This window comes from Zophobas morio, unplaced genomic scaffold (genome assembly GCF_036711695.1).
Source record: "Zophobas morio isolate AGI-343-1 ecotype UQ-CSIRO unplaced genomic scaffold, CSIRO_AGI_Zmor_V1 ptg000004l, whole genome shotgun sequence".
In the NCBI taxonomy this organism is placed as follows: domain Eukaryota; kingdom Metazoa; phylum Arthropoda; class Insecta; order Coleoptera; family Tenebrionidae; genus Zophobas; species Zophobas morio.
The window spans coordinates 2,320,472-2,341,587 of NW_026972109.1; the positions used below are offsets into that span (position 1 = coordinate 2,320,472).

Consider the following 21,116-nt stretch of genomic DNA (forward strand, 5'->3'; position numbering starts at 1 on the left):
AACCCCACCCGCCCGCCCTATCTCAATTCTGATGATTTTTTTCATTTGTTGTCAGATCGAGGGGCGGCCATAATTGCAAAATCCACATTTGTCTACAAAAATTTACCATTTTAAACATGTTTTTCCTGTTGTGAAAAGATTACTACGTATTGTTACGATGAATATGTGGGTGAAATTCAACAACTTATTTCTTAATAACTCGAAATTACACTACTGATGACACAGCGATTATGTACAAAATAATCCCGGCGAAACTTGACTGGACTGTACTAATTGGCTGAATAGTCGTCGTTCCCGAATGTGGCCTCTATTTAAACCCATACTTCCTCCTAGATATGGGGTGATCTTTCTGGATTGCGGTTCGGGATTTCCGCTTCCAGGTTTTTCCTCTAGCGATCCGCCGCTGTCATTGACGATGAGTCATCATCGGCGTACAGACCAGAAAATTTTCGACGGCCGATAGACGTCGAACCGGAGCGGCGTATGGGTTTATTTTGTAACAATATATTAAGAAAAAAAAGATAAATATAAGCGCCGCCCACCCGCCTTGTGACGAATTTTTTTATTCATCGTTAATCGGGGGGCGGAGCTTAACTGCAAAAGCTCTTTTTTTCTACAAGTGTTGTTGAAAAAAAACTTTATAGATTAACAAAGAGAAGCCAATGATTAAGCCCCACCCACCCGCCCCAGTCTCTATTGTGATAAATTTTTCACTCATTGTCAGAACAAAAGGCGAAGCATAATTGCAAATTCGATATTTCTCTACAAAAATTTACCCTTTTCAACATCTTGTATTGAAAAATTGGACTTGGCGAAGTTCAGAAAAATTTCTGGGAAATAGATCTAGATGAGCTGAACCCAAAACTATGGCATGTTGATAGTCCTAGTCCAAGATTGAGAGCTATAACTGAAAATTTCGGAGGTATCTTGTTCATTTTGTTAAGCAAGTGTTTAGCACGATTTTTTAATTTTTTCTTTAATATTTCAAAAATTGTCATATTTCGTTTTGGTGATTTTGTGAAAATGGTACAAATTTTGGAAAAACTTTTGGAGCCGTAAAAACTTTAGAGAAATCTCTTTTGCTTAATTTTGAAGGTGCTCGAGAAAAGATCCAAATTTTAAAAGGAGCGGTATTGAAGAAATTGGGCTTTTTGTGAAGTTGCCTAAAAATTCACAAAAAATCTTGGGAGATAGATTTCGACGAAGTGAACCTAAAAATATATCATTGATGGTCCCAGTCCAAGTTTGAGAGCCATAACTGAAAACAAATTAAGAATTTTGACAATTTTTTTGAGTCGTTATTTAGCTCCATTTCGGAAAAACTGGCTGACCAAAAATTGTGAAAAAAATCCTGTTTACGCAGAAATTATGCGTCTTTCAGACAGAAAAATCCCAAGTCGACATGAAAACTGGTTTTCAAAATTTTCGTTTTCAAAGTCGAATTGTTAGAACTTCAGGGGATCGAAATGGACAAAAAGTCTTTTGCTCAATTTGAAGATCCAAAATTCCAAAATTAGTGGGTCTTTTCTCAAAGTTTCCGAAAAATCCACAAAAAAATCCAGGAGATAGATGTAGAGGAGCTGAATCCAAAAATATGGCATGTTGGGAGTCCCAGTCCAAGACTGAGGGCTATTACTGAAAATTTCGGAGGTATTTTGTTCATTTTGTTAAGGAAGTGTTTAGCACGATTTTTGATTTTTTCTTTAATATTTCAAAAATTGTCAGATTTCGTTTTGGCGATTTTGTGAAAATGGTACGAATTTTGGAAAAATCTTTGGAGCCGTAAAAAACTTCAGAAAAATCTCTTTTGCTTAATTTTAAAGGTGCTTGAGAAAAGATCCAAAATTTTAAAAGGGGTGGTATTGAAAAAATGGGGCTTTTTGTGAAGTTGCCTAAAAATTCACAAAAAATCCTGAAGATAGATTTCGACGAAGTGAACCTAAAAATATATCATATTGATGGTCCCAGTCCAAGTTTGGGAGCCATAACTGAAAACAAATTAAGAATTTTGACATTTTTTTAAGTAGTTATTTAGCTCCATTTTGGAAAAACTGACTGACCAAAAATTGTGAAAAAAATCGTGTTTACGCAAAAATTATGCGTCTTTCAGGCAGAAAAATCCCAAGTCGACATGAAAACTGGTTTTCCAAATTTTCGTTTTCAAAGTCGAATTTTTAGAACTTCAGGGGTTCGAAATGGACAAAAATCTCTTCTGCTCAATTTGAACATCCAAAATTCCAAAATTAGTGGGTCTTTTTTCAAAGTTTCCAAAAAATCCACAAAAAAATCCGTGAGATAGATGTACAGGAGCTGAATCCAAAAATATGGCATATTGGGAGTCCCAGTCCAAGACTGAGGGCTATAACTGAAAATTTCGGAGGTATTTTGTTCATTTTGTTAAGGAAGTGTTTAGCACGATTTTTTAATTTTTTCTTTAATATTTCAAAAATTGTCAGATTTCGTTTTGGCGATTTTGTAAAAATGGTACAAATTTTGGAAAAACTGGAGCCGTAAAAACTTTAGAAAAATCTCTTTTGCTTAATTTTGAAGGTGCTCGAGAAAAGATCCAAATTTTAAAAGGGGTGGTATTGAGAAAATTGGGCTTTTTGTGAAGTTGCCTAAAAATTCACAAAAAATCCTGAAGATAGATTTCGACGAAGTAAACCTAAAAAATATCATTGATGGTCCCAGTCCAAGTTTGAGAGCCATAACTGAAAACAAATTAAGAATTTTGACAATTTTTTTGAGTAGTTATTTAGCTCCATCTCGGAAAAACTGGCTGACCAAAAATTGTGAAAAAAATCGTGTTTACGGAGAAATTATGCGTCTTTCAGACAGAGAAATCCCAAGTCGACATGAAAACTGGTTTTCGAAATTTTCGTTTTCAAAGTCGAATTGTTAGAACTTCAGGGTATCGAAATGGACAAAAAGTCTTCTGCTCAATTTGAAGATCCAAAATTCCAATATTAGTGGGTCTTTTCTCAAAGTTTCCAAAAAATCCACAAAAAAAATCCGGGAGATAGATGTAGAGGAGCTGAATCCAAAAATATGGCATGTTGGGAGTCCCAGTGCAAGACTGAGGGCTATTACTGAAAATTTCGGAGGTATTTTGTTCATTTTGTTAAGGAAGTGTTTAGCACGATTTTTGATTTTTTCTTTAATATTTCAAAAATTGTCAGATTTCGTTTTGGCGATTTTGTGAAAATGGTACGAATTTTGGAAAAATCTTTGGAGCCGTAAAAAACTTCAGAAAAATCTCTTTTGCTTAATTTTAAAGGTGCTCGAGAAAAGATCCAAAATTTTAAAAGGGGTGTTATTGAAAAAATTGGGCTTTTTGTGAAGTTGCCTATAAATTCACAAAAAATCCTGGAAGATAGATTTCGACGAAGTGAACCTAAAAATACGTCATATTGATGGTCCCAGTCCAAGTTTGAGAGGCATAACTGAAAACAAATTAAGAATTTTGACAATTTTTTAAGTAGTTGGCTCCATTTCGGAAAAACTGGCTGGCCAAAAATTGTGAAAAAAATCGTGTTTACGTAGAAATTATGCGTCTTTCAGACAGAAAAATCCCAAGTCGACATGAAAACTGGTTTTCGAAAATTTCGTTTTCAAAGTCGAATTTTTAGAACTTCACGGGATCGAAATGGACAAAAATTTCTTCTGCTCAATTTTGAAGATCCAAAATTCCAAAATTAGTGGGTCTTCTCAAAGTTCCCAAAAAATCCACAAAAAAATATATGGCATGTTGGGAGTCCAAGACTAAAGGCTATAATCTAAAATTCTAGAAACATTTTGGAAATTTTGTTATGGCGATTCCGGAAAAACTGTTTGGCCAAAAATTATGAAAAAAATTGGGGATCAGTTTCATTAGCAAATTTTATTTCACAAATCATTACAATTGTTTCTGCAATTGGGATTTCTTCCTGTTGAAATCAATACATGTTATTATTATTATTATTATTATTATTAAATTGTTGCGAGCTCCGGGCTACCTTCCAACTAGAATTTTTACTGCCAAAGTTGTCGCCGGTTTAACCCAAACCCGTTAACAGGTTTAACGTTGTTATCTCAAGACTTCTGTCAACAGGACTAAATATTCAAGCTAAAAGCTTCGATTAGATTTGCAACAGCAACTAGATCTAAAATTAAATGGGTCGTTGAAACTAAGCAGTTTACTCGGTGACATAAAGTTTGCTATAATTAGGCCGGGCCAGGAGACTTCGCTTGGAAATTAGTTCCGTATTGGAGTGTCACTTCTGGATTAATGCGTGTACTTTCTAGATTAAAGGGACGACATACTCGAGGATAATTAAGCCGAAAAAAGCGGACGCGAACCGTTTATTTTTCCACGTACAGCCGTGGAAACGTGGAGGCTTAACATCAAAGAGAAATGGCGAACATTAAGCAAAATTAATTTTTCTCGTTTGAGCTGTTTATTACGCAAGGAGGTGGATTTTCCAGAATTTTCGTACTCTTGATCGCTGCACCCGAATGATTCGATTTACATATTTATTGTGCAATTGTCTCGTTTAATTCCACCCCATTGTGCGCAAATCTCGCCACTGGAATTCCTCTTCTGCTTCGCGGTGCATTGATGAGGCATTTGTTGTGAATGTGGTGTTAGAAGATGAGATTGTGAGGGTTCTCGCTTGAATGACAAATACCATCCTGCACGGTGTCTTTACTGTATAATTAGCTCCGAGTCCATTACCAGCTGCTACAAGAAGCCCTCATCTCTGTGGAAGCTAATTAACTCGACTAAAGCATACGAGGGGATATTTCAATTACGCCCTCGACAGATGCTCAAAAAAATGGCTCGTACAAACTCCCGTGGACCTTTTGTCGGCTGCTCGCTAAACTAATTTTCGCTACGCTGACGGCTCGCCAAAAAAACAAACTCCGACTCCGCGGACGTCATCTCCGCCGTATTGGTGCTGGAATTTATGGCTCACCTGGCTTCCGTGTTTCGGAAAATTATATCTTGGAAAAATGGTCCTCGAGAAATAAAAAACGCGCGCGTGTCTTTTTCGCAGCGATTTTCCGAGAGAAAGCGCCATATAATTACGGGTCGAAATTACAATGGAATTTACATAGCTTCCATGATACGGGGACGAAATTGGAATTTGTGCCGAGGTTTAATTTCGCAAATCACAAGTTAGCACTTCTCATCGAATAAACGCAAACTTCTGAATTAATGTCATTTGAATTTCTATCCGATTCGAGAGGAGAAAATCTCCTCGCATCCACCAACTTCGCAGGTCGATATTCGCATTAATGCCTTTTTATCAAGGGGGATTCAATCGCACTTGCACATCCGACATCGGCAGTCGAGTTAACTTGCATCAAATTCCAGCCGAATTCGCAGGAATATTTTGGGAGATGTATTGAATTAGGGATGGTCGCGTTGACCTTTCTGCGCTCTTTGTTATGTAAGGCGGAGAAAAACTTAAAAAGGGTTGCCAAAACCGTCCATCTTTCGCACGACAGCTGACCTAGAAGCTTAGATGCTCGAGAGGGTGTTGGCGGGTGATGTATCTGCAAAGTTAAATATGAGGATGGAGAAAAATTAGTCGCAAATATTTTGTTTCGGGGATTAAGATATTGGCTGCGTTTAATTAAACGGAGTCAAACGGGACGAACTGGAAAATAAATAATTCGGAAAAGACTTGCCCTTTCGATGGAGCAGATTGTAAAGCGACGTTAGAGATTTTTCTTTATTTGCTGCCTTCTCGGAGGTGGTTAATTAAAGCCATCAATTGGGGGCGGTTTAAACCGCCACGACGCAAAACGGCAATGCGGAGAGAGTGGATCGTGGAAACACTTTGTGCACATTTATTATTCGAATTTGTTGGTGTTTATTTAATTAATAATTTATAACGCCGGTTTTTAATCCACAAGCAACTAAGCGAAAAACGGAAATGGACAGGACAGAAAGAACCTATATTTTTGGCCAGATACTCTATATTTATGTTTAGTTTCAATAAGTGACTATTAGGAAATTTCAGTGTTATATTGTTTTATTGATACAACTGATTTTATTAATTTTGTTGTGATTTTTTATTTTTATATTTTTCTGTAATTTGATATATAATATAACCTGTAGAAAAGTAAAAAAATCAAATAAACTAAAACACAAGACACATGGGGTCCCCAAGATTCTTTCAAACTACGTAAAAAAGAAAACAAAAGGGGTCCACGAGATTCTTTAAAACGACTTCAAAAATAAAACAAAAAAGATCCTTCAAACTACTTCAAAACCAGACACAAAGCGTCCCCGAGACTTTCAAATAATCTTAAGAACAAGATAAAGGATTCCCAAGATTCTTTCAAACTACTTCAAAAACAAGAGCCTTAAGGAGTCCCCAAGACTCTTTTAAACTACTTTAAAAACCAGACACGATGGGTCCTCGAGACTCGTTCAAATTACCTTAAGAACAAGAGAAGTGAAAAATAAAATAAGAGGGGTTCTCGAGGTCCTTCAAACTACTTCAACAACCAGACAGAAGGGGTCTCAGAGATTCTTTAAAACTACTTCAAAAAGAAAACAAAAAGGGAGTCCCCGAGAATGCTTATAACTACTTTAAAAATAAAACACAAAGGGTCCGCGAGATTCTCTCAGGTCAGGTCAGGTCAGGTCAGGTCAGGAGGTCCCCGAGGTGGTTTCAAACTACTTCAAAAACAAAACACAAGGGGTTTCCGAGATTCTTTTGAAATTACTTCAAAAACGAGACCCACAGGAGGTCCCCAAGATTCTTCAATTACTTCAAAAAGCTATATTTTTTGCCAAATAATCTATATTTATGTTTAGTTTTCAATAAGTGACTATTAGAAAGTTTCAGTGTTATATTCTTTTATTGATAGTTCCTGCTAAGATTAGAGTGATTTTGGCAAATGATTACCCTCTAAGAAAAGAGCGGGTGGGTGGGCGGGGGTAGTACCCTGCTAGGGTAAAACGAGACTCCTGAAATTTGTTGTACTTACTAACTTTAACCTTCTGAATACGAATCTGAGCTCAGAAATTCCTTTCAGAGCTTGTTTTTTTATATTACTAATTTTGGAAAAATGACATCGCCTGTTTTATCGATCTGTCAAGCCTGAACGGCCAAGTTATCAGGACTAGAAGATCATTGACAGTAATAAGAAAGTTCTCAGGCATCAAATGGTATAAACCGAAAGCCGGAGACTTGAACCGTTTTGAAATGATGACCTCTTAAACAGAAAAAATATTTTCTGAGAAATATCTCGTTTAACAAATGACTTTGTGGTACTAGTTTTCTTATGTCATAACGGAAACTTCTGAAATTTGTTCTACTTACTAATTTCAACCTTCTGAATACGAATCCGAGTTTAGAATTTCCCTTTCGAGCGTCCTGAATTTTTTTGATTTTTTTAAATTACTAATTTTGGAAAAACGACATCGTCTGTTTTATTGGTTCCTCAAGCCCGAACGCCTAAGTTATCAGGAATAGAAAATCATTTGCAACAATAAGAAAGCTCCCAGGAATCGAATGGTATAAACCGGAAGCCGGATACTTGAACCGTTTTGAAATGATGAGCTCATAAACAGAACAAATATTTTCTGAGAAATATTTCGTCTAACAAATGATTTTTGTGGTACTAGTTTTCTTATTCCATGACGGAAACTCCTGAAATTTGTTCTATTGACTAATTTCAACCCTCTGAATACGAATCCGAGTTCAGAATTTCCCTTCAGAGCTCCCTGATTTTTTTTTTATTTTTTTACATTACTAATTTTGGAAAAACGACATCGTCTGTTTTATCGGTCCCTCAAGCCCGAACGACTAAATTATCAGGACTAGCAAATGATTAGCAGTAATAAGAAAGCTCCCAGGAATCGAATGGTATAAACCGGAAGCCGGATACTTGAACAGTTTTGAAATGATGACCTCTTAAACAAAAAAAATATTTTTTGAGAAATATCTCGTTTAACAAATGACCTTTGTGGTACTAGTTTTCTTATTCCATAACGGAGACTCATGAAATTCGTTGTACTTACTAATTTCAACCCTCTGAATACGAATTCGAGTTCAGAATTTCCCTTCAAAACTTCTTGAATTTTTTTGATTTTTTTATATTACTAATTTTGGAAATACGACATCGTCTGTTTTATCGGTTCCTCAAGCTCGAACGGCTAATTTATCAGGACTAGAAAATCATTGGCAATAATAAGAAAGCTCCCAGGAATCGAATGGTGGAAACCGGAAGTCGAATACTTGAACCGTTTTGAAATAATGAGCTCATAAACAGAAAAAATATTTTCTGTGTAATATCTGGTCTAACAAATGACCTTTGTAGTACTAGTTTTCTTATTCCATAACGGAGACTCCTGAAATTCGTTTTATTTACTAATTTCAACCTTCTGAATACGAATCTGAGATCAGAATTTCCCCTCAGGGCCTCCTGTTTTTTTTTTATTTTTTTATATTACTAATTTTGGAAATACGACATCGTCTGTTTTATCGGTCTCTCAAGCCCGAACCGCTAATTTATCAGGTCTGGAAAATTATTGGCAGTAATAAGAAAGCTCCCAGGAATCGAATGGTATAAACCGGAAGGCGAATACTTGAACCGTTTTGAAATGATGAGCTCATAAACAGAAAAAATATTTTCTGAGAAATATCTCGCTTGACTTTTGTGGTACTAATTTTCTTATTCCATAACGGAGACTCCTGAAATTTGTTGTACTTACTAATTTCAACCATCTGAATACGAATCCGAGTTCAGAATTTCCATTCAGAGCTTCCTGAATTTTTTTTAATTTTTTTATATTACTAATTTTGGAAAAACGACATCGTCTGTTTTATCGGTTCCTCAAGCCCGAACGGCTAAGTTATTAGGACTAGAAAATCATTGTCAATAATAAGAAAGCTCCCAAGAATCGAATGGTATAAACCGGAAGCCGGATACTTGAACCGTTTTGAAATGATGAGCTCATAAACAGAAAAAAATATTTTTTGTGAAATATCTCGTCTAACAAATGACCTTTGTGGTACTAGTTTTCTTATTCCATAACGGAGACTCCTGAAATTCGTTGTACTTACTAATTTCAAACGTCTGAATACGAATCCGAGTTTAGAATTTCCTTACGGAGCTTTCTGAATTTTTTTGATTTTTTTATAATACTAATTTTTGAAAAATGACAATGTCTGTTTTATCGGTCCTTCAAGCCCGAACGGCTAAGTTATTAGGACTAGAAAATCATTGTCAATAATAAGAAAGCTCCCAGGAGTCGAATGGTATAAACCGGAAGCCGGATACTTGAACCGTTTTGAAATGATGAGCTTATAAACAGAAAAAAATATTTTTTGTGAAATATCTCGTCTAACAAATGACCTTTGTGGCACTAGTTTTCTTATTCCATAACGGAAACTGCTGAAATTTGTTCTATTTACTAATTTCAACCTTCTCGATACGAATCTGAGATCAGAATTTCCTTACGGAACAACATACCCTTTAAGAAAAGAGAGGGTGGGTGGGCGGGGCTAGTTCCTGCAAAGATAAGAGTGATTTTGGCAGATGAGATACTCTCTCAGAAAACCGAGGGAGGGTGGGCGGGGCTAGTTCCTGCAAAGATAAGAGTGATTTTGGCTGATGAGATACCCTCTTAGAAAACCGAGGGTGGGTGGGCGGGACTAGTTCCTGCAAAGATAAGAGTGATTTTGGCAGATGAGATACCTTCTAAGAAAACCGAGGGTGGGTGGGCGGGGCTAGTTCCTGGAAAGATAAGAGTGATTTTGGCAGATGAGATACCTTCTAAGAAAACCGAGGGTGGGTGGGCGGGGCTAGTTCCTGCAAAGATAAGAGTGATTTTGGCAAATGAGATACCCTCTAAGAAAAGAGAGGGCGGATGGGTGGGGCTAGTGTTTGCTAAGATAAATCTGATTTTGGTAAATGACGTATCCTCTAAGAAATTTAATTAAATTATTATAAGAAAAGACACCAGAGGCTCCAAAACACTTTCAAATTCTTTCCAAATAGGATTACCCAGAACCTCAAGATTGTTAAAAAATGGGCTACCAAAATTAACTGAAAAACAGGTCAAGTCCACCAAAATCCGAGAAGGATTTTTTTTACTATTTGTTTCCATTTTCTAAACACCCGGTGTAATATAACCTGTGGAAAAATAAATAAATGAAATAAAATAAAACACAAAACACATGGATTTCCCAAGATCCTTTCAACCACTTCAAAAGCAAAACAAACGGGGTCCCCAAGATTCTTTTAAACTAGTTCAAAACCAAGATAAGGAAGGGATCCCCAGATTCTTTAAAACTACTTCAAGAAGATTCTTTCAATTACTTCAAAAGCAAGACAATGGATCCCAAAAATTCTTTAAATCTACTTCAAATAAGACGAGGGAACTCCAAGATTTTTTAAGGGGTCTCCCCGAGATTCTTTCAAATTACTTCAAAAACAACACACAAGTGGTCCCCGAGATTCTTTCAAATTGATTCAATCATAATACACAGAAAGATCCCCTAGATACTTTCAAATTATTTTAAAGATAGCGTTCAACACAACTGAAGGTTTTTTATGGCTCGTTATAATCTTAAATCGTCTAGACCTGACCTGACCTGACTTGACCTGACCTGACCCATTTGCAATGTTTGTAGTGAATAGTGATAGAAGCGATTGCTTGACGCGACAACGTGATAACAATTTAATTGTCGTGTCTTAGTTTATATCATTCAGAACAAGTCGCCCCCGATCTCCCAGAGTGAACATTTCAATATGATAGATGATAAAACGCCAGGAAAATATATTACTGACATCAAAACTCGCAGTAAAGCGTTCTGTAAAGTGGTAGTTGATCAAAAATGTCATTAAAATTTACCGGTTTATTTTTCACCGTCGTAATTACATCCATTGCACATTTGTCAAAACACGAAAAGCTAATCTCAATTTTAATCCAATAAGTCACCGTATCGATCCGCCGACGTATAATTTTAGCACCAACAAGTCACACCAATTTACGTTAAATTTCTCTTAGAAGTTATCATTTTCAATAGAAGCTCTCCAGGTTATTGTCGGATCGCAGGCTTTCATAACAGCGTCAGTGATGTTTCATCTTTGTAAAATGTGGGACAGTTAAATTTATGATGTCGTAAGGTGGGATTCTATCTTATTCTTGACATCTGTAATAATGTGAAATGGAAAATATGACTGCAAGGTTTTTATTATTTACGTTGTTGCTTACGCATGATGGTAATTATCTGGAGCAACCGGAAATGGACGGTACGAAACAAGAGGATAATAATCCGCAGACAGTGCTTGATGTTTGAAGGGGCCGATAATGAATTCTTAATTCCAGCCTTTGATAAATTTATAATTAATTAAATCTCGGGCAAAGCGAAACATCGTGTTTATGGGGTGTTCCGACGAAAGTATATCTGAGACGACGTACGTAGATTACATTTACGTGGACCATAAAACTGGCTAAATTTCATCTTGCATGTCGTCACCTTATTACCTTCTGTAGAAATTTCATGTAATGGTGTCGGATGTAATCTAGCTGGAGAGAGAATTCAAATAAGTTACTCAAAAATTTCTGCACAAAGTTTACATTACTTGTCATAAATACTAATCGATCATATTATTTGTGTAGCTATTATGTGAACAACGGTGTATTATATGTGGCCTACACACAATTGCTTTGTGAGCAATTTCAGGGTGCACCATTGTAGCTAGCACATACTTAATGGAGATAGATAACTACCCCTTAGTGTGTTAGTCCTTAGCACAGTTGAGAAAATTTGATTCCGTTTTCGTAATGCAAATCTATGCACATCAGCAACAAGGGAAATTGGCCTAATTGGACCACCACGAAAATCAATGTTGCACTCTCACGCACCTGTTTGATCATCAAAATTCGCACCCTTCGTCGGAATCCCAACTAATGCTGACCTTTTTCTTTTCCAGTTTATACGGAATGCGTGAACGTACATTTCGAAAACAAAGACGGAGGCTTCTTCCTGAAACAATCCCCTCGTCAGCACTTTATGCCTGCACCGGACTTAGGCGGCAGCTCCCCGCCGACAGGATCCCCTTTATCAACCGATCGGTTCACCGTATTCCAGAGCTCGCAACCCATATCTGTTCGAGCCACATACGGCCCATTCAGCACAAAACAAACCGTACCGGCGAGGTACGTCGTTCCCGACCCGCTACCCGTCAACACAACAGGTGAGTCCTATCGTTTTTCCCACACGAAATAGCAAAAATCTCGTCCAGGTCCCGCCATCGACCTGCAGGACCTCGCCACGCACCACCTCGACATGTCTGCCCACATCGTGCGTAACGAGATCCCGCGCGACTCGCCCGTGTTGCGGGTGTTATTCCACACCGGCACCGACCCCGGCGGCCGCCGCCAGCTCCTCCTGGCCCGCCACCACCAGCGCGTCTGTATAGTCCTGCACGCCACGCTGGGCAGCCTGTCGCCGCTGCACGCCGCCTGCAGCCCCGACGGCGAGGACGGGGTGTGTCTGGCGCAAATCACCGTTCCGTCGTCGTGGTGGCCGCCGCTGCCCGCCCCCGACAAGGACGGCCGGCCGGGGAAGATAACCAAGACGCCACCGAGACTGGTTCAAGTGGCTTACTCGGTCATGGAACCCCGGCCGGACGACGCGGAAGGATGCCACCCCAAAATGCAAATACAGCCATCGACCGTTCTGGGGAGCGTGCCGCTGGTGCCCCCGAAGGGTGCTTACAAGGAATTGAAGCTGACGGAGGGGATTATGATGCTGGTGCCGCACCCGCCGCTCTTCCCCAAGTCGAGGATGCACGTGCCGGTGTTCATTGATAAGGAGAAGGCGAAGGTGTTGACGGCCATTATGATAAGGCAAGTATTATTATTAGAGAGCGGATTTATAAGCACAAAAAAATTAAGAATAAGCGCTTAAATAACCACATTTTCAATAAAAAAGTTTTATTTTAAGCAAAAAAGCATTAAAAACATAATCATATTACAAATCAAAGAACACTTCTTAGAACTTTGGATAAAATATTATTACAATAATCCTAGACTTTATATTTTACACACGTATTTCAGTTTTCTTTAAAACAATTTATGATTGTAATATGTTCCAAGTTGTCCACTGTAAAATTTTTTCGCCGATCATTTAAAATGTGTTTAAAATTGGAGAATGTGCGTTCAATATCCACACTCGTTGTTGGCGCAAATTTGAATTTTGCAACTAATGTTGAATCTAACTCCAAATTTTCCACCTTCTGGCCTTGTAAAACACGAGCAACGTCGGAAAGAACACCGAAACCTGCATTTTTATTTAACATTTCGTCAAGTTTTTGAGATACTTTAGTACCAATATCATCCCTTACTGCGTTTGCTTGTTTAAATTCTTTCACTAAGTTTATGGCATCTACCAACAACATGTTGGGTTTTTCTAACTTATCTATTACCTCACAAACGAATTGATAATTGCTTCTTAGAAAAACTAGATCTTGTCGCAAATCTTTGTTTTCCAAAATATTTATGCAATCTTTAATCGATTGAGAAGATTCTTCGCTAAACTCTGTAACTACTTCCTCAAATTCTTTGAAATATTTGTCATAATAAAATGTGGCCTGTAACCATGTTCCCCACTTCGTTATAATCGGCTCTGGGGGCAATGGTATGTTTGGAAATTTTTCCTTCAAATGTTGCACTCTTAGTGGGGCTTTAACAAAAATCTTTTTACCATTTGCCACTAATTTATTAACAGTAGGAAACTGCAAACGTATTCCTTCAGCCACTCTGTTTAAACCGTGGGCAATGCAAGTAGAGTGAATTAAATTGGGGTACAATATTTTTTGATTATTCCCTGCTTTCAACATATAACGAGCTGCATCCGATATCATCAATAAAATTTTATTTGGCAAAAATAGTGACGTAAGACTGTCATTTACAAATCTGGTAATCGTATTGCCATTTGTTTTATCTAACATTTTCATACTTACTACATACCCTCGACTAGGGAAATTTTCATTTAAGATTCCAACAATTAAACTTGCCACGTATCTTCCACAACTATCGGTTGTTTCATCGACAGCGAACCATAAATAATTATCTCCAATGCAATGTTTAATTTCGTTGTAAACTTGCTGAAACACTGGGCCTACATAATTTTTTCGGAGAGTACTTTCAACCGGAATATGTCGATTGCAGTGTTCTTCAAGGAATTCTTGAAGAGGGCCTTTCTCCAATTTTTTTAAAGGTATATTGGACTGGATAATCATTTTACATAAATCGAAATTAAACTGAAACTGCTCATCTTTTGTGGAAGTAGATGCAACAGATTCATGTGTGGTCTGCTGTTTAATTTTAGAAACTTCAAACATTTTCTTCCTTTCTACGTAAAGAGTCGTTCTGACATGTTGCGCCACGTTATATTTTTTATCACTTTGAATCTAAAACAACGTCCATATACAGGATTAACAAAGGAAAATAGATAAAAAAAAATTAGTGGGCTTACGGTTTTCACACAAGCTCTGCAGAATATTTTGTTGTTTTCTAATTTTAATTCTGGAAAATCCCTTATCCACTCATCCGGCGTCGATTTTACTTTCGGTATTCTTTTAAAATATTAGTAATATTAACAAAAAGAACTCAACATGTAACAAGGGAGAACCACGTATAACACTGTACTACGACATATGCGATAGACTGATGGTTGTGAAATAAACGGTTCATTTACTTAAAAGTTTCCATTAGAAAAATTTTAAGGTAGGTAGTTGGGTACAGTAATCCTTTTTTCTAGAAAATCTTCAACGGTCTTGCCGCAAAATGCCGAAAAAGAACATCTGGTTAAAAGCTTTAATTCATTATCAACGGAAGTAAGGATTTAAAGTCATAAAATCTATGGAGTATTTTTCCAATGCTATAATAAAATTTTATTACCCAAACGACCGGAACCTATTCACAGAAAGGGTCTTGAGTAAGTGTACTTCAATGGTCAAGTCCAGGTAAAATGCATACGATACGATACGCCTAACTAATAAGTATTTGTCATCCCGACAAGGCCGACATTTGAACAAAATATGCATTAAAACTCATATTCGTCGAAAAAAGCATTAAATAAGCATATAAGTTTTAATATGCATAAAATAGAAAAAAAAAGGTAAATAAGCATAAAAAAAAAATGTGTCAAATGACTCCAAATTGTATCATAGTTACAGATATAAAAAATTGGTCTAAAGAGTTTAGACAGTACTTCCCTCGCTGTCGGAAACTTGACGACTGCATGCCTATTGTGTTTTTTTTCTCATTACATTTTTGTAGTGGGAATTTAAAAAAAATTGCGATGACGTCATCAACATTTTTGCAAGGACACGTATATCAGTTGGGATAGATGTAGTGTAACACTAAGAATAAAATTATTATATTCTCAAATTTTCGGGAAAATGAATTGGGTCGTTTTGAATATTGATTTGTAATAATCAATAAAATAACGAAACAATTTACTCACGTATACGTATCAGAGGCAACTGAAAATCGTGTATGTATAAACATTCTTAATTTAAGATGACAGGCGTAACAGCATACGTGAGAGTCAAACAGAGAAACTGTAAACAAAACGACCATCGGTTTTATTGCTTCGACTTCCGCTTATTATATAAAACATTGGGTTTTATTTTAATTCTTGACGGTGAAATTCACAATTGGTTGATTATAAACATGTCTATTTCACATTCGCGGAACCAAGTGAACGCATAAAACAAATGCAGGTCTGTAATGTTAAAGTCGATGTAAATAAGCGTGCTACCCTTATGTTTCAACCGAGTTTTTCCTTTAACAAATTTTGTGTCTACCAAATTGGGTTGGTTGGGGTGTAATACTAATAAGTGTTGCCTTTAATTTAATCAATAAAATAAATTGACTTCATTAATTTTTTTGAACCACCTCTTAAGAAAATCTAAAAAATATGAATGGAATGATAAATCACAAGTACAAACTCATCATATTTTTTGCATTTTAGATAGGATTTATTCAGCAAAATTTAAGGGTGACGTCATCAATTTTTTTAGGAGGGATGAATAAATACATTTTGAACAAAAGTTTACCATGCTTATAATAACTTTAGAATATTCCCAAGATTTCAAAGCATTCGGTTTTGTAATTCCTGATTAAATCGATAAAATAAATTCACACCTTCATTAATTTTTTTGAGTCACCCTGCATATGCAAATCCAAAAATATGAATGGAATGATAAATCACAAGTACAGACTCATCATATTTTAGATACGATTTATTCGGCAAACTTTTGAGCTGACGTCATCAGTTTTTTGTAGAAGATAACCAAATATATTTTGACTAAAAATTTATTATGCTCTTTATAACCTTAAAACATCTGCAAGATTTCAAAGCATTCGGTTTTGTAGTTCCTGATTAAATCAATAAAATAAATTTACGCATTCATTAATTTTTTTGAGTCACCCTGTATATGCAAATCGAAAAAATTTGAATGGAATGATAAATCACAAGAAGAGACTCACCATATTTTGTACATTTTAGATAGGATTTATTCAGCAAAATTTTGTGGTGACGTCATAAATTTTTTAGGGGGGACGACCAAATACGTTTTGATCAAAAATTTACCATGCCTATGATAATTTTAAAATATCTTCAAGATTTCGAAGCATTCGGTTTTGTAGTTCCTGAGTAAATCAGTAAAATAAATTTACGCTTTCATTTATTTTCTTGAATCACCCTGTATATGCAAATCCAAAAAATATGAATAGAGTGATAGATCACAAGTACAGACTGATCATATTTTGTACATTTTAGATATGATTTATTCGGCAAATTTTCGAGCTGACGTCATCAAGTTTTTGGAGGGGATAAGCAAATATATTTTGACTAAACATTTATTATGCTCTTTATAACCTTAAAACATCTGCAAAATGTCAGAGCATTCCGTTTTGTAGTTCCTGATTAAATCAATAAAATATATTTACGCATTCATTAATTTTTTTGAGTCACTCTGTATATGCAAATCCAAAAAATATGAATGGAGTGATAAATGACAAGTACAGGCTCATCATATTTTGTACATTTTAGATATGATTTATTCGGCAAACTTTCGAGCTGACGTCATCAAGTTTTTGGAGGGGATAAGCAAATATATTTTGACTAAACATTTATTATGCTCTTTATGACCTTAAAACATCTGCAAGATTTCAGAGCATTCGGTTTTGTAGTTCCTGATTAAATCAATAAAATATATTTACGCATTCATTAATTTTTTTGAGTCACCCTGTATATGCAAATCCAAAAAATATGTATGGAGTGATAGATCACAAGTACAGACTCATCATATTTTGTACATTTTAGATATGATTTATTCCACAAACTTTTGAGCTGACGTCATCAAGTTTTTGGAGGGGATAAGCAAATATTTTTTGACTAAAGATTTATGATGCTCTTTATAGCCTTAAAACATCTGCAACATTTCAAAGCATTCTGGTTAGCAGATTAAAAATTAAATTTCAAAATGTTGTTTTATAATTTTGATTTTTTTTCCAAAAATCTGGACGTTTCGGGTGAAAAGTCGATTCAGAGTTGTAAACTACATGTGTAGGACTATGTTATTTTATACAATTGAAAACCCATTTACTATGTACAATTTTGAAGTGACGTCATCGCATTAGTGGTGGGGATGATTAGACAAATTTTGGTAAGCGTTTTACCATCTACATGATATTCTTAATATAAGTACAAAATTTCACAACAATCGGTCGAGTACTTTCGGAGATTATCTGTCTAATAAAAATCCGGGGGCAGACGGACAGACGGACGGACAGACGGAAATGGGAGACCTATTTCTTCGTCTTCTAGGGGTCATGAAAGATCGAGAAAACGTAAAAGTAGAGAGTCGGCCGACGGACTCGATTACAATACTTCCTTTGCTTACGCTCGGGAAGTAAAAAGTTTTGAAGTGCTTACATTTTTCACAAAAAGCATTAAACCTAGAAATCCGCTCTCTATATTATGCTGGGGGTGTTTATTTAAAGTTAAGGGTTTTATTCGTCCAACCCTAACAAAAAGTCGATAAAACTGAGCCGGATAAATCGTTTACATAACAGAGAAAAAGCAACAGATTCCGGATAGAACCCCGGGGAACTCCAAGACTAATTCGCGAAAACAAAAAGTAAATAGTATCGACATTTTTCAGAAGAAACTCTTGAAACCCACGCACAAATGCAGTGTTGAGTTTAATTGACGCTAATAGTTGTTACCGCATCCACCGCCGCTCCGGGAGTCGGGGTGCAGAAGCCACCGTTGATAAAGAGAAAGCGCAGTTGTTAACTGGTGTTGTGATAAGGCGAGTGAGTTGGTGGGCGGTTTGGCGGCGCGAGTTTGAGTGACGGCAGCGTTATTACGAGTTTAGATCGTAATCCTGAAAATTCAATGTGTAGCGCTCCTGGGTAATGGAAAATGTGTGCGTTATTTAATTAAAATTAATTGAATAAAATTTGGGCTTTGTGTTATTAAAATTTGCTTAAGGGGCGAAGCTGGTTCGGGTTTCGGTTATTGCGATGATTGAGATGGGTTTTGGAATTGTGATATATGGAACGTGATCCTGGCTAGGAAATTGATGACGTCATGAATGAAGTTTAAGATCGCCGAGACTTTTTTCGAACTAGTCCAAAAACAATACATTTTTTTGGTTCGAAAAGATGAAAAAACTAAAAATTAAAAAATAAGAAAAAACTTGGAAAATATAAAAATTGGAAATCGATGAACCGAAGAAACGAAAAATTGAAACCTTATAAGTGCAATTTTTGTGATTTCAGAGAAATGTATTTTAAAACAAGGCAAAATATAAAATTCAAACATTACATTTTTTTGGTTCGAAAAGTTGAAAAAACGAAAAATTAAAAACTGAAAAATTAAAAAAAATTGGAGAACTGAAAAATCGAAAACAACGAAAAATTGCAAAATCGAAAAAGTGGAAAATCCAAAAATTGCAAATCGAAAACCCGAAGAAACGATAAATTGAAACACTATATTTAGAATTACAAAAAATTCGAAGAATTAAAATGTCAAAAAATTGATCCAAGGTTATTTCCACTGAACTTTCCTCATCACTGAAGTGCAGCCCAACAAATCCCGGTCCTTTGATAATTTACAAAAACTACCGAGGAATCAAACAACCGAAAAAAAATGCAAAAGTTTTAAAAATCGAAAACTGAAAAACCGAAAAATCAAAATCCGAAAAGTCGAAAGATCGATTGAAATCGAAAAATTGAAATAAATGAGATTTTAAATAATTTCCAAAATTAAATTGCAGAAAAATTGAGAAATCGAAAACTTAAAAAATCCAGAAAAAAAAAATGAAAAGTCGAAATACTAAAAATCGAGAAATTGAAAAATCCCAAAACTGAGATGTCGAAAACTTGAAAAATCAAAAAAAATTGAAAGTCGAAAAATTTTAATATGTGCATACATACTAAAAAGTTTAAAATCGGGTATTCGAAACACAAAAAATCGTAAAATCAAAAAAGGAAAAATTATTAATATAAAATTAAAAAATAGAAACATTAAAAATAAAAAAACTAGAAATCGAGAAATTGAAAAATCTGCAATTAAAAAATCGAAAAATTGAGAATCTCAATATTGAAATGTTGAAAAATTGAAAAACCGTAGTATCGAAAAGACGAAAAATCGAAAAACTTAGAAATCCTGAAATCGAAATTGAAAAATCGGAAAATTGAGAATTGAAAAATATAAAAACCGAAAAACTGAAAACTTGAAAAATCAAAAAATTGAAAAATCGAAAAATCTAAAAGCGAGTAGTCGAAAAATCGAAAGATCAAAAAATAGAAATATCTAAAATTTAAAAAAACGAAAAATCGAAAAAGTGAAAAATCTAGAAATCAAACAGTAGAGAAATAAAGCAATCGAAAAATTGGGAAATCGCAAAGTCAAAAAATCAAAGAACCGCTTAATAGAGAAGTTGAGAAAAAAGAAAAATTCGAAAATTTCGAAACGCCAAAAATTGAACGTTAAAAAATCGAAAAATTTGAAGAATCGAAAAACTGAAATTGTATAACTGAAATATCGGAAAATCGAGAAATCAAAAAACAAAAAATCGAGAAATCGAAAATTCGAAAAATCGAAAATTTGAAGAACCAACAACTTGAAAAATCCTTAAACTAAAATGTCGAAAAATTGAAAAATCGAAAAACCTAAAAGCGAGAAGTCGAAAAATCGAAAGATAGAGATATCCAAACATCAAAAAAGTGAAAAATCTAACATTTAAAAATCCGAAAAATCGAAAATTGAAAACTGAAGTACTAAAAAACCTAAAAATCGAGAAATCGAAATATCTAAAAATAAAAAAAAATACGAAAAACTAAAATGTCGATAAATTGGAGAATAGAAAAATTCAATGGAGAAATCAAAACATCAAAAAATCGAAAAATCGAAATATTGAAAATCCCAAAATTGAAAAATGCTAAAACCGAAACATCGACAACTTGAGAAGTCGAATAACTGAGAAATCGAGAAATCCAAAAGTCAAAAAAATAAAAATTCGAAAAATCGGAGAGTCGAAAAGTCGATAAATCAAAGAATCGGTTAATAGAAAAAATTGAGAAAAGGAAAAATCGAAAATTTCGAAACGCCAAAAATTGAACGTTAAAAAATCGAAAAATTTGAAGAATCGAAAAACTGAAATCGTATAATTGAAATATCGGAAAATCGAGAAATCGAAAAACACAAAATCGAGAAATCGAAAATTCGAAGAATCAACAACTTGAAAAATCCTCAAACTGAAATGTCGAAAAATTGAAAAAGCGAAAAATCTAAAAGCGAGAAGTCGAAAAATCGAAAGATAGAGACATCCAAACATCAAAAAAGTGAAAAATCTAACACTTAAAAATCCGAAAAATTGAAAATTGAAAACTGAAGTACTAAAAAACCGCCAAATCGAGAAATCGAAATATCTAAAATTAAAAAAAAAAGAAAAACTGAAATGTCGAAAAACTGAAGAATCGAGAAATCAAAACATCAAAAAATCGAAAAATTGAACTATTAGGACTATCAAAAAGTCAAGGAAGTCGAAAAATCGAAAGATAGAGACATCCAAACATC

The 21,116-nt window shown here is 35.2% G+C and overlaps 1 protein-coding gene across 2 annotated transcripts in view; it reads left to right on the plus strand.

The window, feature by feature from the left end:
* Dtn (detonator) overlaps nucleotides 1–21,116 on the plus strand; it is a 221,214-nt gene that overhangs the window by 94,400 nt on the left and 105,698 nt on the right. For both annotated transcript variants that reach the window (XM_064066820.1, XM_064066829.1), the window contains exons 2-3: nucleotides 11,944–12,207; nucleotides 12,256–12,862. In XM_064066820.1, coding sequence (XP_063922890.1) covers nucleotides 11,944–12,207; nucleotides 12,256–12,862 — 871 coding nt within the window. The remainder of the gene's footprint in view (nucleotides 1–11,943; nucleotides 12,208–12,255; nucleotides 12,863–21,116) is intronic.